The sequence below is a fragment of the Oncorhynchus tshawytscha genome, linkage group LG28 (assembly GCF_018296145.1).
Source record: "Oncorhynchus tshawytscha isolate Ot180627B linkage group LG28, Otsh_v2.0, whole genome shotgun sequence".
NCBI classification, from domain to species: Eukaryota; Metazoa; Chordata; class Actinopteri; order Salmoniformes; family Salmonidae; genus Oncorhynchus; species Oncorhynchus tshawytscha.
The window spans coordinates 25,764,961-25,784,891 of NC_056456.1; the positions used below are offsets into that span (position 1 = coordinate 25,764,961).

At 41.9% G+C, this 19,931-nt stretch overlaps 1 protein-coding gene across 1 annotated transcript; it reads right to left on the minus strand.

Moving 5' to 3' along the window:
* Window positions 1-6,522: 6,522 nt before the first annotated feature.
* LOC112226480 (double-stranded RNA-specific editase B2-like) lies at window positions 6,523-18,771 on the minus strand. Its single transcript, XM_024390843.2, has 9 exons — window positions 17,951-18,771; window positions 17,490-17,893; window positions 13,479-13,602; window positions 10,298-10,466; window positions 9,198-9,349; window positions 8,856-9,024; window positions 8,562-8,743; window positions 7,681-7,859; window positions 6,523-7,037 (listed from the first exon to the last, which is right to left on the minus strand). Exons 1-9 carry the CDS (start codon window positions 18,735-18,737, stop codon window positions 6,750-6,752), a joined length of 2,454 nt encoding a protein of 817 aa, XP_024246611.1. The 5' UTR covers window positions 18,738-18,771; the 3' UTR covers window positions 6,523-6,749.
* Between the last annotated feature and the right edge of the window lie 1,160 nt (window positions 18,772-19,931).

A 19,931-nucleotide genomic window follows, 5' to 3' on the forward strand; every position in this document is an offset into this window, starting at 1 on the left:
GATTTGTACATTGATATGGATTTTGCATCTTTTCAACAGGTAGTAAATCAATTAAATATTCCCAGATCCCATTTATTTAGGTTAGGTACTGCATAGTTTTGTATCTTCACACTCTAGTCACTTCCCATCACATCTTACCTACCTCCCTTCTAGACTGTTTTTAAAGTGAATCCTTTTATCAAAGGGGGCATAGATTTTGTCTATATGTTATTACATTTGCACAATGTGAAGTTCCTGGACTCTCTTAATAACCAATGGGAAGAGGATTTAGGTGAACAACAGAGTATGCTTCAGAGAATACATTTGTAATCTAAGACATGCTGTAATTCAATTTAAAATAGTTCATTGCCCAAATTGGTCAAAGCAAAAATTATCCAGGTTTGGACAAGAAATAGATCCCACATGTGACTGATGTAAGCAGGCTCCTGATACTTTATTGAACATTCCAGAAATTATGCCCAGCCCTATGGGCCACCCGGTCACGTCTGGCTGTGACACAGCCTGGGATCAAACCCCAGGCTCTAGTGGCGCCTCAGCAGTGCCTTAGACCGCTGCGCCACTCAGGAGGCTGTTTAGATTTTTAGTTGAGAAAAGCTTGAAATTGGCGTGGCTTAATTGACTCAATCAAAAACACACAGAACTTTAGCTTTCTTATTGAATCAGAATATCAATAGTTATTTCTGGTTGTTTCTCGAAGTTAGCTATCTAACTCATTGATCCTGCTTTATAGTATACCCCTCAGGACTACATATTTGTTATGGATAAGTCAGAGTGCACAGAAGCAATCCAGACAATTTTCTCTAGCCAAATTCCCTCACACTCACGACATACATGTGTTTCAAGATTCTATGTTTATTTGTCATGTACACAGGATACAACAGGTGTAAACAGTACAGTGAAATGCTTACTCGCAAAGCTTTTTTGCAACAATGCAGTATTCAATCAAGATAAGATAAATAATATAAATGGTCTGTATGTGCACTTTACAGTGCCTTCGGAAAGTATTCAGACTCCTTGACTTTTTCCACGTTTTGTTATGTTACAGCCTTTTTCCCCTCATCAATCTACACGCAATACCCCACAATGACAAAGCAAAAACAGACCGCCACAGGAAAGGAAGACCCAGAATTACCTCTGCTGCAGAGGATAAGTTCATTAGAGTTACCAGCTTCAGAAATTGCTTCACAGAGTTCAAATAACAGACACATCTCAACAACAACTGTTCAGAGGAGACTGCGTGAATCAGGCCTTCATAGTCGAATTGCTGCAAAGAAACCACTACTAAAGGACACCAATAAGGAGGAGAGACTTACTTGGGCCAAGAAACACGAGCAATGGACATTAGACTGGTGGAAATCTGTCATTTTGGTCCAAATTTGTTCAAATTTGAGATTTTTTTGTTCCAACCGCCGTGTCTTTCTGAGACGCAGAGTAGGTGAACGGATTACCTCTGCATGTGTGGTTCCCACAGTGAAGCATGGAGGAGGAGGTGTGATGGCGTGGGGGTGCTTTGCTGGTGACACTGTCAGTGATTTATTTAGAATTCAAGGCACACTTAACTAGCATGCCTACCACAGTAATCTGCAGTGATACGCCATCTCATCTGGTTTGTGCTTAGTCTCACTAGCAATGGTTTTTCAACAGGACAATGACCCAACACACCTCCAGGCTGTGTAAGGCGATTTGACCAAGAAGGAGAGTGATGGAGTGCTGCATCGATGACCTGGCCTCCACAATCACTTGACCTCAACCCAATTGAGATGATTTGGGATGAGTTGGACTGCAGACTGAAGGAAATGCAGCCAACAAGTGCTCAGCATATGTGGGAACTCCTTCAAGACTGTTTGAAAAGCGTTCCAGGTGAAGCTTGTTGAGAGAATGCCAAGGGTGGCTACTTTGAAGAATCTGAAATATAAAATGTTTCTTAATTTGTTTAACGCTTGTTTGGTTACTACATGATTCCATATGTGACATTTCATAGTTCTGATGTCTTTACTATTATTCTACAATGTAGAAAATAGTCAAAATAAAGAAAAAAACAGTACTTTCTTGAAGCACATTTGGCAGTGATTATAGCATTGATTCTACTTTCGTATGACACTACAAGCTTGTCCTGTAAGGATCACAATGGATCAGATCAGCTTGGCAATGGCTGACAATAACCAGACCTTCTCTCACCCACAGAGGGGAGGAGGGAACTGGTGTGGGAGTTTTGACACCTCCACAACCGGTCATAAATTTAAGTAGAAGAAGACTTTCTTTCTCCCTCTTTAGTGTCAACCCAAGGAATGTCTTTGTTTCACAGAGTGTCCCCGCTGAAACTCTAACACGGTCAAACATGGATAATGGAACAATATTTCTAACATAATGTGGGGAATGGTCAGTGGGGAACTATGGAAAACTAATGTAATATTGTTTTTAATTTTGTGATGTCATTAAAAACTGTATGGATGAAATACTGTAACTTGGAAAGTATATCCCCTTTATCTGTCAAGTTTCCATCCAATACGTTGTGCATATAATATGACAAATTATGAAAGTACTTTTTGTTAAGATATACAAGGTATAAGATAGTCTTTCTCCTATAAACTATGCAGAAGTAAGTAGCCACGCCCCAAGTGAGGTCAGAGAGCATGTCAGACTGATGGAGACATCCCCTTTGGCCAGAGTGCCCAAAAAGCCTTGGTAACGAAATGAACATTAGACCACAAAAGTGTGGAGCGGTAGCTACATTTTTGAAATGGTTGGAACTTTGAACCTCAACACGAGGTGAAGAAATAAACTCACCTTCCTTTAGACTAGAGAGACGAAGAGCTGCAGCACATAGTGGTCTGAATCCTGAATAATCAACACGAGGAGGAAGAAGAAAGAAAACTCCCCTCTCAGACAATCATTTGTATAGATGATTAGCTGTCCTGAGTCAAATATCTCAAACTCTTCAAACCATCCCATCCTACTATGAGTCTCAAATCACCGTACGCTATTCTCCTCACCCCACTGGAACCATCGGCACGGCTGGCTTATCATCAAATAAGCAGCTTCAGAAGCGAATGGAAGAGTGAACTCTGTAGTTCTGTTCAGGACTACATGACGGAAAAAGCACCCATACGTAAATACATTCATGATTTCTTATTCCAAACAAGCGTCAGTTCGTATGCAAACAATATGATTAATGTGAGAATAATGTGTATTTTTCTATCTCCCTCTCCATGTCGTGGTGAGGAAAGCCACCATATTGTAAAAGTCCATTAGGGACCTTTGTCTCATGTATTATGTGTGTATGTTATCCTGATCTCTCATTTTAGTTAGCTAGTAAATAAATAATTAACCAATTGGTGTAGTAATGAATCATGAGCTAGGCTGGGTTTTTGGAGATGCAGGAGGTTATGACTGTTCAGAATGATGATATGGTAAGAGGTAATGATTAATATAATACTGTTTATCGATTAAATAGATATATACCTTATAGTTTTTAATTCGGGAGATGGTAACTCTTTAAACAACCTCTTCCGTGGTGCCCCAAATTCCGAATGAGTTAATTGTTACATGATTAATTTAATCGGGTAACAATTAAACATAGTTAGTGGATTAAATAAATCATCAGATTAATGAAAGTAAAGGCACAACATATTGGAGACCCTGTGCGAGGAATCTAAAACAGAATTAGGCCTTGCTGTTGAATTCAGTCTATATGAATTGTGTCGCAGATTACGTTATACACCATTGGAGCCGTAGGCAGGATTATCGTTAAGGGGGGACTGTGATTCCTTTTGACCAAGATACTAGAAAGATTGCCTCCGGTGTTGCATACTGAGGAAGGATCAGTGTAGAAGGTGGAGTATTAATTCCTAGAGCCAGGACATATGGGCCGGCCAATTAAGGATATATTTGTTTGGCCAAAGTGGAGTATTATATCTGTCTATCGCGCTTCAGAAGCATGAGTATACACAGCTAATATTTATTTATGTTATCACATGTTCCAATAACATCGCTAGCACCAAATGCTGATTGGGTTGAACGTGAGTCGTCGTAAGTAAACCCCAGGTCCCGCATTGAAGGGGACCCTGTGTGTGCTTGGAAGTTAACATTCTTGTACAAGGACGGCTAGCTTTGCATTAGATGTTAAGCTAACAAAGAGGAAGCAGCCATTTCCCTTTGTTCACAGCGAAATCCTGCGCCTTGGGGGACAGAAGTCCTGCCTCTGCTGGAATCCCTTGTGAGTTCAGATTTTAGGGGTGAGTGACCCATTGTGGTGAAAAATCAACAGTACATTTTTTTAAAGAATTCCAATGCGAGGGCCAATGTCTTCTCACATTTGTAACAACTGGTTACGCTTATATAATGTCCAACCAATTTCAACTGATTGGATATCATTGTCTCATTCGATTTATCAAGGAGGTTAAATTGCCAAACAAACATTTTATCAGGTTGATCATTTGGATAAGGACCAAATTAATTTGTTCCAACCAATGAGACATTTTAAACTTTTCCACATTAACCTAGATACAGGAACGCTTTCAGGTTAATCAGGTATGATTAATCATTAACATTGCTTAATAAATTAAATTTGCTTTTGCAAATTCATTGTCGTCCAACCCCCACATTGCTGATAGATAAAAATCACTTTTGCAGCTTCCAACGACTCACCCCCCACCCCTCCAGTGAACCCTCACCCATAGATAGATTGATCGCTGACCTCAGCAGCGATATAAACCCAAACTATGACATACGCAAGAAAACAGCAGAAATTGCGACAGACGCCCTCCCAAATAGATCATCAGACACAGGCCCTGTAAAGGTTCTCTCCAGTTTAGCCCTGATGTATGGCCGCCAGCAGAGATTGACATCTGTCCAGTACCGCAGTGCACAGCAGAAGCACGAGAAACGTCTGACATGAAGGGACAGCTGGAGAGAACCAGGAAACTAATGACAAAAGCAGAAAAGGGAACAATACTGCTAGCCGTGGAACTGCGTTTGAAAACTGAACAATTAAAAGTAATGACAAAAACGTATGACGACGGACGAGTACAAACTCTTCAACAAAATCGTCTTCTACAGGAACAACTCAATTTAGCCAAAACTAAATACAACGAAGTCCACGCAAAACTAGATAAATCGGATGAGTTATCTACAAACAGGGTCTTGCAACTTGATAATATGCATGCAGTTTTGATGAACAACACTCAAAGCAGTAATGTTCTAGTCCAAATACTGCAGACCAAAGACAATCCAATTAATGAACACAATGACCAAGTTGGATGAAAAAACATCGGAACTCATTGAAGTCGCTGACCATATCAAATGCACAATGTATTGGATCCTTGACAGATAAAGAGGACATACTTTCCAAGTTATAGTATTTCAGCCATACAGTTTTTTAATGACATCACAAAATGAAAACCAATATTACATTGGTTTTCCATAGTTCCCCACTGACCATTCCCCACATTGTTATGTTAGAAATATTGTTCCATTATCCACGTTTGACCGTGTTAGAGTTTCAGCGGGAACAGACTGTGACACAAAGACATTCCTTTGGTCGACACTAAAGGGGGAGAAAGAAGGTCTTCTTCTACTTAAATTTACGACCGGGTGTGGAGGTGTCAAAACTCCCACACCAGTTCCCTCCTCCCCTCTGCGAGTGAGAGAAGGTCTGGTTATTGTCAGCCATTGCCAAGCTGATCTGATCCATTGTGATCCTCACAGGACAGTCATGACACTTGGCACACCAGTGTTTGGGGATTTTCTCCCATTCTTCTCTGCAGATCCTCTCAAGCTCTGTCAGGTTGGATGGGGAATGTCGCTGCACAGCTATTTTCAGGTCTCTCCAGAGATGTTCGATGGGGTTCAAGTCCGGGCTCTGGCCAGGCCACTCAAAGACATTCAGAGACTTGTCCCGAAACCACTCCTGCGTTGTCTTGGCTGTGTGCTTAGGGTCGTTGTCCTGTTGGAAGGTGAACCTTCGCCCCAGTCTGAGGACCTGAGGGCTCTGGAGCGGGTTTTCATTAAGGATCTCTCTGTACTTTGCTCCATTCATCTTTGCCTCGATCCTGACTAGTCTCCATGTCCCTGCCACTGAAAAACACCCCCACAGCATGATGCTGCCACCACCAATCTTCACCATAGGGATGGTGCCAGGTTTCCTCCAGACATGACGCTTGGTATTCAGGCCAAAGAGATCAATCTTGGTTTCATCAGACCAGAGAATCTTGTTTTTGAGTCTTTAGGTGCCTTTTGGCAAACTCCAAGCGGGCTGTCATGTGCCTTTTACTGAGGGTTGGCTTCCGCCAAGCCACTCTACCATAAAGTCTTGATTGGTGGAGTGCTGCAGAGATGGTTGTCCTTCTGGAAGGTTCTCCCATCTCCACAGAGGAACTCTAGAGCTCTGTCAGGTTGACCATTGGGTTCTTGGTCACCTTCCTGACCAAGGCCCTTCTCCCCCAGTCTTGGTGGTTCCAAACTACTTTCATTTAAGAATGATGGAGGCCGCTGTGTTATTGGGGACCTTCAATGCTACAGAATTTTTTTGGTGCCCTTCCCCAGATCTGTACCTCGATACAATCCTGTCTCAGGGGTCTGAATACTTTCCCGAAGGCACTGTATGTGCTGTTCCTATCGTGGTGACATTGTATTTTACAACCTCTTAGTTACCATGATTGGAACAGCGTGTGTGTATGTGTGTGTGCGTGTGCGTGTGAGGGAATTTGGCTAAAAAAAATTCCCTGGACTGCTTCTTCTAGAAGAGCCCCTCACACCCTGCTCTGGAAATGCTCCTGTTCTGGTGGTTTCCTGTTCCAGATGCCCAGACCTGCCTCCTGCAGCGAGACGACAAACTTCTGCCTGGCTCTCTGGTAGGCCCCTGCTGCCATCTTAGCTCCACAGTACGTCTTCATGGCCTCCTCCATTTTCTTCCGACAGGTGGCATCACTCCTAGGCGATACTCTTCCCTCAACCGACCGTGCAGACAGAGTCGTTGTGCTATCTGACATAAGAAAATGGGCCTCCTCTGCATCCAATACTCCTCCTGGACTGCTAAGCTGAGTAGATGGAGACAGTAAGAAAGGGTTAATAAAATACACCACCCAGACAGAATAAAAACTAATGAGCCAACATAAACTGCAAACTTCAACAGCTGGGCTATCTCCTCCATTTAAATTTCACCAAACAAATTAACATTCTGTGGACTTTGCTTTATATTCCCTATTGCTCTGTCTCTCTCCCTCTCTACAAAAACATATTTAATGGACTACAGCCAGGATGGATTTTTAGATGACTGTGTGTATTCTTGCATGTGATACTGAGTGCAGGAAGCCTTTCTGTGGGAAGCTACTCAAATGCTTTTCTAAATAATTATGACTCTGTAATGTCATCAAAATTTAACCGCTGCCATTTGGAACAGTGGAACGCGCTGCCACATACATATTTAATTTCATGATGGAAATGAAACTGTACTTTAAAAACATTGTCATAATAATTAGCATTAGATGGACACAGAAAGATGGATCACATCTGCATTTTAATGAAGATTGATCTTTTCTACTATCTGCAGTAAGCAAATAATTTGTTAATACCTTTATCCAATACATACTGTACATGTGTCAAACTACCCTAATAGTCAACTATGCAGGGAATAGGGTGCCAATTTGGAAGAAATCTACAGCTTCCCTATGCATAACTAACCTGGTGGTGTAGTCTCTCCCAGCGAGTGAAGAAGGATCTCTTGCAGAGTCTGGATGGTGTCCCTGAGTCTTTCCTGCCTGTGGAGACATCCACCACCTCCAGCTCTCCATCTCCAGCACTCCAGTTCACACTGAAGCTTGGGGACTTCCCTGGCTGCCGACCCTCACTGCTGCTGAGGCCTGGAGAGCACACAGAGACCAGACTGGGGTCAGGACTCGGTGAGACCCGAGAGGAGGGGCAGGTACGTACTTAACATGCCTATTCAGATGCCAGAATAGAGGCATAACGTTAGAGGAAGAGACCGGACCATGAAAAGTGTCTGGAAGAACAAGCTGTTTGTCCTGGTAGGGAACATCTCCACCAGGCCTCCTCCTAACATTTATATTTGTCAAGTCTCTAACACTAAGTAGTCTTCTGCCAAATGAACTGACTCATGGACATGTAACGTGAACCTACATATCTGAAGCAACCTCTTATATCTGGGTGACTTACAGCCGAGGAAAAGCCTGTTGTGTCTATAGCACGAGGGCAGGGGGGTGTATCTTACAGCCAAGGAGCAGTCTATTGTGTCTATAGGACGAGGGCAGGGGGGTGTATCTTACAGCCGAGGAGCAGTCTATTGTGTCTATAGGACGAGGGCAGGGGGCGTGACTTGCAGTCTATTGTGTTTATTTTGACTTAACTTGACAAGTCAGTTAAGAACAAATTCTTATTTTCAATGATGGCCAGTGGGTTAACTGCCTTGTTCAGGGGCAGGATGACATATTTTTACACTGTCAGCGCGGGTATTCGATCTTGCAACCTTTCGGTTACTGGTCCAATGCTCTAACCACTAGGCTACCTGCCGCCCCTATAGGACAAGGGCAGGGGGCGTGACTTACAGCCGAGCAGTAGCCTGTTGCGTCTATATGACGAGGGCAGAGGGGCGATGTGCCCCATGCGTCGTGCCATGGTCCTTCCCAGGTGACCCGTGTGGCACAGGCTGCCCACTGTGAGGCTGTGGAGGTACACCGGCTCCACCAGGTGAGATAGGAGAGAGCCCTGGAGACCTAGAATATTCCACCTGGAGACACAAACAATGAGGCTAGAGACCAAGCAGACAAGCCCCCTTTTATACAGTATGTTATACTTTTGTGAATCAGTGGGAAAGTTCTCACGGTCTATCTGGAGCTCACCTGGCAATTTTATCTGTGCAGGACATGGTTACGGGAGCTTCCCTCGGCAACCTCCTGTCCCATTTCTGATTGGCTCTCAGTACGCTGACAGGAAGTGTACCCTCACCGCCTTCCATCTTCATCCTCAGATGGCAGCGCAACTTCCTCACAAATCTATACCCGCTCTGGTCTGGGAGAGGAGACAATTCATATAATGCTAAGTTTCTCTACAAAGCACAGTACAGACAGGTGGAACATTATAAAGTATGGTCTTAATGTAACTGTGCATTCCGCATAATTCAGTCTTGTTGACTGTGAGTATGAATTAAATAAAATCAACTAACAAATGTCAATATTTCTTACGTGTAGCTGTGATCTCGTAGGGACAGTTGAGGCGTGCGTCCCCGCAGGGCGATGAACTCACATACATATGGAACAGAATACCGTCTCTCAGTCTGTATACTGACTCTTTCTCTCGCACAAAAATCGACTGCTCCAAACTGCCTGGCCGGTTGCTAAACAAGGAAATGATGTTGTTATGATCATTTTGAGTATGAACTTTTTAAGAAGTGGTAACGTGTAGCCAGGGGCCTTAATTGGGTATAATAGCCTAGCTCAACACCAACAATTTAAAATAGGCTACTAAAATCATTGCAATCCTGATTGAAAGGCAAATGCAATTTAGCGGAATTAGGGACCGATTTTAGGACCATGCAGACGCCCGGGAGCGAGAGGAGAGGCTGTTAGTCATTTGGAAAATGCGACTCTGCTGCAGAGAACAGAACTCGCAACTTCGTCGTAGCTGGATTGAAGTGGGGAATCTCGCAGGGAACAGCGCAACTTTTTCTCAAAACAGTTCACACGTAAAGATGACTGTAGTAAATGGCTTTGGCTCCCCCCAGCGCCCTTGTCACTTTGTCGTACCCTAGGTTTAGCTGAAATGATGCCCCTGTGTGTCGCCTAATCACCCAAATAAAGATATTTTGAGATTAAAAGGGATTTTTATGTTCAACATTTCTCTACTTCAATCATCCTTGTGCACTTGACGTTGGTGGGAATACAGGTTTAATTATTCATGTATTTAAAAAGAACCTCTAGTACAAAATTATACTAGAGGTGATTTTGAAGTGATGGTTCAGGGGCATAACAGAACAGTTACATGAAGTGGCTCTTTTTAAAATGGCACCAAAACATCAGCGCAGATAGGTAATAGCTGATATTACATTGTTCACTTGTATCTTCAATTCAAAGGTACAAAAGCAAAGATTTTTCAACTTCATCCTCAGGGCTACGGCCTTGATTGCATCCCAAATTACACCCTATTCCCTTTATAGTGCACTACTTTTAACCAGAGCCCAGGGCCCTAATCAAAAGTAGTGCACAACATAGGAAATAGGGTGCTAGTTGGAATGTAACCCTTGTGTACAGATACAGTGTATGACAGTATGTATACAGTATATTACCAGAGGAAAAGCTCCAGTTGGGCATAGAGGAAGCGGAGGAAAGCCCTTCTGGTGGTGACCTCAGCATGGCAGTCATTAACCGCCCATCCCTGGTCACTGACACACTCTCCACTGATACACTTGGTCCCTGTCCCCAAAGACACCACCTGGGCACGCCTCAGATCAAAACCTGACCATAATAGGAGACAAAGGGTCCTCTTACTAGCCAACAACAAACAAAAATCAGCACAGTAGACCTATACAATAGATTTGTGAGTATCTAAATGATACCCAATTCCCTATATAGTGCACTGTTTTTTTGTTTTACTTTTTTGGACCCTATGGGCCTGGTCAAAAGTAGTGCACTACATAGGGAATCAAATAGGGTGACATTTGGGATGCAACCCAACTCTTCTCCTTGTCTTTTTGAATATCAGTTACCGTAATTTGGCTCTCTCTACAAAGAACTTCATCTAATTAAAATATTACTGTAATAGACTAAGATGGCAAAATAAATGGCTTCTGAATAAGAAATTACTCTTAACAGGACAGAACATAATGCACCAGTCTCCTACTATATTGTTGTCTTATTACAGCACCTCATGAAATATTTACAAAGACGTAATGACAGTCTTATCTCATCAATGGTAGTGGTATAAAGCTGCATCTTGTGTTGCAGAGCAAGCTGAGCAACTGCTTGATTTCCTGTGAGGAATTCTATATGAATGAGCTGGCAGGGATTCCTATTGGAACCACTGCCCTTTGGGGCAGCAATATCTGGGAAGCACGGTGCCCATAGAAATAGAATGAATAGAAAGTAATTCATTCTAATTTATGGTTGTGCCCACGCTCTCATTTTTAGGTATTCTATTAGATCCGGGGAGCTCTAATGTTTTTGAATGAGAGTTTCCCATGCTGGCTTCAACTGAAGTCTCTTATGTGCACTCCCAGTCGACTGGCTTACTGTGCTCTATACAGACCTATATTCAGAGTCTTTTGATTAATTTACGACTTCTGCTGGTATCTACAGTTGTATAGGGAGCGATGCACCATTTTAAAATTGGACTTGTTGAATATTTTACTACCATATTAAAAGTCAATGAAATGTGTCATCATGGTTGCATCCCAAATTGGCTCTGGTTAAAAGTAGTGCATTATACAGTACCAGTCAAAAGTTTGGACAAACCTGCGCATTCAAGGGTTTTTCTTTATTTTTACTATTTTCTACATTGTGGAATAATAGTGAAGACATCAAAACTATGAAATAACACATATGGAATCATGTAGTAACTAAAAAAGTGTTAAACAAATCCAAATATATTTTATATTTGAGATTCTTCAAAGTAGCCACCCTTTGCCTTGACAACATATTTGCACACTCTTGAAATTCTTTTAACCAGCTTAATCTGGAATGCTTTTCCAGTAGTCTTGAAAGGGTTCCCACATATGCTGAGCACTTGTTGGCTGCTTTTCCTTCACTCTGCGGTTCAACTAATCCCAAACCATCTCAATTGGGTTGAGGTCGGGTGATTGTGGGGGCCAGGTCATCTGATGCAGCACTCCATCACCCTCCTTTTTGGTCAAATATCCCTTACACAGCCTGGAGGTGTGTTGGGTCATTGTCCTGTTGAAAAACGCAAACCAGATGGGATGGCATATCGCTGCAGAATGCTGTGTTAGCCATGCTAGTATTCTAACTAAATCACTGACAGTGTCACCAGCAAAGCACCCCCACACCATCACACCATCTCCTCCATACTTCACTGTGGAAACCACACATGCAGAGATCATCCGTTCACCTACTCTGCGTCTCACAAAGACACGGCGGTTGGAACCAAAAATCTAAAATTTGGACGCATCAGACTAAAGGACAGATTTCCACTGGTCTAATGTCCATTGCTCGTGGTTCTTGGCCCAAGCAAGTCTGTCTCTTCTTCTTATTGGTGTCCTTAATAGTGGTTTCTTTGCAGCAATTCGACCACGAAGGCCTGATTCACGCAGTCTCCTCTAAACAGTTGATGTGTCTGTTACTTGAACTCTGTGAAGTGTTTTTTTGGGCTGCAATCTGAGGTGCTATTAACTCTAATGAACTTATTCTCTGCAGCAGAAGTAACTCTGGGACTTCCTTTCCTGTGGCGGTCCTCATGAGAGCCAGTTTCGTCATAGCAGTTGATAGTTTTTGCGACTGCACTTGAAGAAACTTTCAAAGTTCTTTAAATTTTTTGCATTGACTGACCTTCATGTCTTAAAGTAATGATGGACAGTCGTTTGTCTTTGCTTATTTGAGCTGTTATTGCTAGAGATCGACCGATTATGACTTTTCAACGCCGATACCGATTATTGGAGGACCAAATAAAGCCGATACCGATTAACTTACCTTGGCTTCTTACTGCATTTGCATAACAGGCAGGCTCCTCATGGAGTGCAATGTAAAGCAGGTGGTTAGAGCGTTGGACTAATTAACCGTAAGGTTGCAAGATTGAATCCCCGAGCTGACAAGGTAAAAATCTGTTGTTCTGCTCCTGAACAGGCAGTTAACCCACTGTTCCTAGGCCGTCATTGAAAATAAAAATGTGTTCTTAACTGACTTGCCTAGTTAAATAAAGATTAAATAAAGGTGTAAAAAAAAAATTCGCCAAATCGGTGTCCAAAAATACAGATTTCCGATTGTTATGAAAACTTGAAATCGGCCCCAAATAATCGGCCATTGCGATTAATCGGTCAACCTCTAGTTCTTGTCATAATATGGACTTGGTATTTTACCAAATAGGGCTATCTTCTGTATATCACCCATACCTTGTCACAACACAACTGATTGACTCAAACGCATTAAGAAGGAAAGAAATTCCACAAATTAACTTTAAACAAGGCACACCTGTTAATAGAAATGCATTCCAGGTGACAACCTCATGAAGCTGGTTGAGAGAACGCCAAGAGTGTGCAAAGCTGTCATCAAGGCAAAGGGTGGCTACTTTGAAGAATCTCAAATATAAAATATATTTTGATTTATTTAACACTTTTTTGGTTACTACATGATTCCATATCTGTTATTTCAAAGTTATGATGTTTTCACAATTATTCTACAATGTATAAAATAGTAAAAATAATGAAAATAGGTGGACTGAATAGGTGTGTTCAAACTTTTGACTGCAACTGTATATATAGGGAATAGGGTGCCATTTGAACGCAGTCCATAGCCTACCTCTGGTCATTACGATGCCTGCCAGTACTTTGTGACGCCTGTGCGACTGGGAGGGAGTGCAGCAACAGTCAGCCAGCGCACTGTGTTTCTCTCTCACCAAGTGGAAGATATACTCTGCAAAGCACTGTTATCACACAAGTGGATGGATCACTGTCAAATCAGACAGGGGCTCCCAAGTGCCACTTCAGTTCCTGGTTCGAATCCAGGCTGAATCACATCCGACTGTGATTGGGAGTCCCATAGGGCGGCGCACGATTGGCCCAGCGTCATCCGGGCTAGTCCGTCATTGTAAATAAGAATTTGTTCTTAATAAATGTTCTTCAGGATTGGTAGGTCTTCCACGGGAAGGTTGAGCTAACGCAGGCTAATGCAATTAGCATGAGGTTGTAAGTAACAAGAACATTTCCCAGGACATAGACATATCTGATATTGGCAGAAAGCTTAAATTCTTGTTAATCTAACTGCACTGTCCAATTTACAGTAGCAATTACAGTGAAATAATACTATGCTATTGTTTGAGGAGAGTGCACAATTTTGAACTTGAACAAATTAGGCGCATTTAGGCAGTCTTGATACACAATTTTGAACAGAAATGCAATATTTCAATGGATCAGTCTAAAACTTTGCACAAACACTGCTGCCATCTATTGGCCAAAATCGAAATTGCACCTGGGCTGGAATAATACATTATGGCCTTTCTCTTGCATTTCAAAGATGATGGTACAAAAAAAAATACAAAAGAACGGTTTGATTTCCCTTTGTATTATCTTTTACCAGATCTAATGTGTTATATTATCCTACATACCTTTCACATTTCCACAAACTTCAAAGTGTTTCCTTTCAAATGGTATCAAGAATATGCATAGCCTTGCTACAGGCAGTTACATTTGGGTATGTCATTTTAGGCAAACTGATTTAACTGACTTACCTAGTTAACTAAATGTTGAATAAAAAAAGATGTCTCAGGGAGAGTTGACAAAGAAGAAACCTCTGTCAGATTTATTGAAAGCACTGTCACAGGGTTCATCCTAAATGGTACCCTATTTCCTATATATATCTTTTTTAACTTTATTTAATCATGTACTAGGCAAGTCAGTTAAGAACAAATTCTTACTTACAATGATGGCCTACCCTAGACGACGCTGGGCCAATAGTGTGCTGCCCTATCGGACTCTCAATCACAGCCAGATGTGATGCAGCCTGGATTCGAACCAGGGACTGTAGTGACTGAGATGCAGTGCCTTAGACCGCTGTGCCACTCGGGAGACATACTGGACATACAGTATTACATGAGCATTATATGGTAAGTATATCTCAGAAGAGAGATACTTTGACAATATATTGATATTGACTATTTAGTAGCTAGTTGATTAACAATAATAATTAATAGGCTAACACATCCACTTTATTTACATAATTCATACAATACATAATATTTCAAGTTATCATCCCACCCATCCCCTGATATCAAGCTTGGAGAGATGAATGGAAAGGAAATATGTTATCTAAATGGGGATGCACAAGGTCATGTGTAATGATGCATAATGAGCGTGTTAAATAATTATCTGTCAGATTAATATGCTCTTCACACCTCCTCCGCTCTTAATTTCAATCTCCTTCAGTCTGGGGCTCCTCCTTGATCACTAATAGGCTGTGATGATAATGTTCATTAAGTTGTCTAGCTAGATGCCTGACTTTGAGGCACTTTTTGGAGGGCTATGGCTCCGTCTGATGAAAAACCCAGGATGTGTCCAAAAACCCAGGTGATGCAATCCTGAACGGTTACATCACTGCCTGGTATGGCAACTGCTCGGCATCTGACCGTAAGGCGCTACAGAGGGTAGTGCCAACGGCCCAGTACTTCACTGGGGCCGAGCTCCCTGCCATCCAGGACCTATATAATAGGCGGTGTCAGAGGAAAGCCTATAAAATTGTCAGAGACTCCAGTCACCCAAGTCATAGACTGTTTTCTCTGCTACCGCACAGCAAGTGGTACCAGAGCACCAAGTCTAGGACCAAAAGGCTCCTCAACAGCTTCTACCCCCAAGCCATTAGACTGCTGAACAATTAATAAAATCGCCATGGACAATTTACATTGACCCCTCCTTTTTGTACACTGCTGCTACTCTATGTTTATTATCTATGCATAGTCACTTCAGCCCCACCTACATGTACAGATTACATCAACTAGCCTGAACCCCTGCACACTGACTCGGTACCGGTACCCCCTGTATATAGCATCGTTATTGTTATTCTTATTGTGTTACTTTTTATAATTACTTTTTATTTTAGTCTACTTGGTAAATATTTTCTTCTTCTTGAACTGCACTGTTGGTTAAGGGCTTGTTAGTAAGCATTTCACGGTAAAGTCTACACTTGTTGTATTCGGCGCATGTGACAAATAAAGTCTGATTTGATTTGAATTCCTTGCATCCTCTCGCCTCACCTCCTTCTCGAATTGGAGAAGAAGTTCAGAAGGGAGGGATTTTAGATCTTCTCCTCCAATACGTTTGAGAAGGAGATGAGGAGATAGGATGCAAGGAATCAAGGAAAGACTATTTGAGATAGAGCCAGTTTGTCTGCTAGTAGCCAAACAAGAGCCTATATCTTGTGGACAAACTCTCCATCATGGTAAAGCTTGCCTTCCTTTCCATTGACATGTCCGACTCATGGAACTAAACTTCTGGGACAAATCGTCTTCAAATGTAATTCTGAAAGCACCCAGATGAAAAAATACTACAGTTTAGTATAGAATTCTTTAATACACTGTAGTACACACTGAAGTATCCCTCGATCATGTGTAGTACTTACTACAGAATGTTGTAGTAGTAGAATACTACAGTATTATCTGCAAAAAAACACTGTAGTAAATACTATAGTAATGTCTGCAAAAACACAGGTTTAGGAAAATTAGCTTTTTGAGTATCCTCAAGGAGAAAGCCTCCACTTCTATGTTAAAGATGATAAAACAAAAACACTATAGTAAATATTACAGTAATGTCTGTAAAAACACCACATTAAATACTACACTAAATTACATTCAGCAAAAACACTACAGTAAATACTAATGTATACTGCAATCCGCAAAAACACCACATGAATTACTTTAGTATATACTACAGTTCTTTTACTATAGTATTTATACTATAGTTAACCGTAAATACTACAGTATACTACAGTAAATACTATAGTATTCACTGTAGTCTTTCTGCAGATTTTAGGCCGCAAAACACTACAGTGAATATTACAGTAAAGTCTACAAAAACACTATTGTGAATACTATATTATTTATACCATAGTATACTATTGTATTTTTTATGTGTGCATAGCAGCAAAAGATGACAAGAGGTGCAGCTTTTCTGAGGCCAGACAGACATAACAGGGTTGTTTAGCTGCTGTGGTTGGGCATGCAGGACAGGACATCGTTAGTCCTTAGGCTCCTGGACATGGAAGGCATATTGATACGATACACTACATTTGGTGGCAGTCAGAGCACCTCAGACAAATTCAGTAGGACCATTTAAAAGATGGGATGGATGCTCATACTGCAGCAATAGAGACAAAGGACTGGATATGTCCAAAAACCCTGTTCAACCTGAGCACTTCAAGGAGGATGTGAATGAAAGCAATAATAAAAAATGTAATGCACTGTGATTGTTATATCCAATTTACAGCAAATTTAAACACTGTATCTCAACATTATCTTTGTTTTAGAAAATACTGAATATCAGTCAAAATTGAATACACAGGCTTGACACCGATTGCAAGATTAACAATTCTATCTTCCCATAGCAATATAAAACAGTAGAATTTCCCTTCCAGCTCAGAACCCTCATCTACTTCCCCAGAATCAGATGAACTTGTGGATATCATTTTTATGCCTCTACATCCAGTATGAAGGAAGTAAGAGCAATGACAGGAAGTCTATGGGTATCTACTAGTTAATCTGACTCTGGGGAAGTAGATAATGGGCCTCCCGAAGTATCCCTTTAAGTTCGTAATGGTACTCACCTGAGGTAGCTGTGCGCTCTTGGCCCAGCTGGCAGTATTGCTGATGCTCCTCTCAGGACCCAGACTGATGTTAAACAGGTCCTGTAGGGCTGAGACTGCTGCCTCGGCTTTAGCCAGCCTCTTACTGCGCCCACAGCCCTCAAATACCCTTCCATCCACCCGTACTGCCATCACAAAGCTCCTGATCGGCCTGCCTTTCTTTCTCTCTGTCAGGCAGACGTACCTCAAGCCTGGCATTATCTCATTGAGCAGAGCCACGGGCCTCAGTTCCCCAACGATAGAGGAACCGATCCTCTGCCTCTTCTGATTGGCTGAGGACATCAGGTCAAGGGTCAGGCGCACTAGTCTCCCATGGTTACAGATACTGGAGAGCAACTCCTGTCCTTTTTTCACTGCTCTGTAGAGTTGTCTTTGTGTTGGTGGTTCCTCAAACTGCAACTCCTTTCCCCCTGTTCTGTGATGAAGGATTTGGTCTTCCTGTGCTTCTGGCTGAAACTCCTTGAAGAGCGTGTCGGGGACGAGATCAGCCTGATCTGAGGTGAAGTCTGCTGGTGCTGTGGTGTTGATGAAGTTGAGGTTTCCCATGGTGATGTGAGCCTGATGGGCGTTGGGGAACTGGATGAAGGACCTAAGAGCCAGCTCTGCTGCCCTCATCTTAGCCTTCTTCTTGGTGGGGCCTCGGCCCTCGAACCTGAGACCGTTGACCTCTACTCCTACAGCGAACACAGGGGCGTGAACTGGACCTGTCTGAGACACTATCTCATACTGTAGACCTGGTCTCAGCTCATTCAAATGCACCAGGGCATTCTTCTTTGTGCCAGACCAGGAAGTCATCATTGTCTTCTGACAGGTGGCATCACTCCCATGCGACGCTCGTCCCCCAACCAACCGTGCAGACGGAGTCGTGGCGCTATCTGAGGTGAGACAATGGGCCGTCTTCTTACAAATCAACTGGAGTTCGTAGAGAAGCCTGTCTTTTCCTTCCACCAATGGCTGCTTCCTCTGTAGAGCAGTGGTCCTGGAGAGCCCACTGGAGATGTCAGTGTTAAGAGCTGGTGTATGATGTGCAGGTACCAGGGTACAGTCCACTGTCGTCTTTCTTTTGGAGATGTCAGTGCAAAGAGCTGATGATGTATGATGTCCAGGTTGTAGTATGGTGGAATAGTCCACTTGGTTTCTGCTGTCGCGGTTCTCCTTCACCTCAACGCTGCTGGTACCTGTTTTCCGAATCAAGTCCAGAAGAAACATAGTTGAGGAAACCTTTATGACTTGTCACATTTGGTTGATGAGATTTTCAAGAAAAGTAAACTACAGGATATGGGAGAGCTTAGCAAAAGGTTACAGGGATGGGATGACCTGAAATATTCTGCTTTTACAAATGTGATGCTGTTTTCAAATGAATCACAATACCTTTCTCTTATTAAAGCTTTAAGAATTGATAAACTGATACATTGCTGGTGTGCTACTCTGATTGAAATGTGGTGTGAGTGAATAGCATAGAAAGGGAAATATATAAATAATTGACTTGAAGTGTCTCCACGGTCTCTTGATGTTGTTGTCCCAATGTCTCTAAACTTCATGGGGCCGATGAAAGATGACAACATACTTGTTCTCTCTGAAACACAACAGAGACGAGCAGTTACTGGGGAATTCACACAAAGCATGACAAAACCCCAGATATGTTAACCCACATAAGAGTGGATTACAGCACCATTATGTCATCTCCAAAATAGTTGTTGTCATGATGGAAGAGAATTAGATATAGATTCATATAATGTACATATGAAATACATTTACTGTATGATCTATATTGAGCTCCATATATTCAGACCCCAAATATTACTTCCAGAAAAATATACAATAAAAGTTATGAAATGGACTGAAACACTTTTATGGTAATAATTGCAAACTTAATGTGTAAATCTGAATGTCCATTAGATTTATGCTGGCTGAAGGGATAGAGAGAAAACAAACACAGGTTTAGAGCCAACTGGAGTAATTGAAAGGTGTGGCCGATAAGACCAGAGGATTACACACAGGGGCTGTGCCCCATTAATGGAATCCCTTAAGACAAATCAGCCAATCAAACTAGTTTTATGTAGCCTAGTTGTCTCCTAAATGTTTGCAGATTGTATGGACAACCAAGCAGTTTATTTGTTTGTTTTATCAATTATGCTTTGTTTAATAGACAAAGAACTGTCAATCTGCTCACACTTCTTTTGAGCAGATGTGTTATCTTCCCAGATAGAAGGAAGAATCGCATGCTGATGACAATTGTGGGTCACCTTAGTGACCAATAGTTGAACGCAATGAATTTTCAAGTTAAAAGCACAGGGTGGCAAAAAAAGGGGGTCCATGGTCCACTGTACTTATATTGTATGTACTTATATTGTATATTACTTATATTGTATGTACTTATATTGTATGTACTTATATTGTATG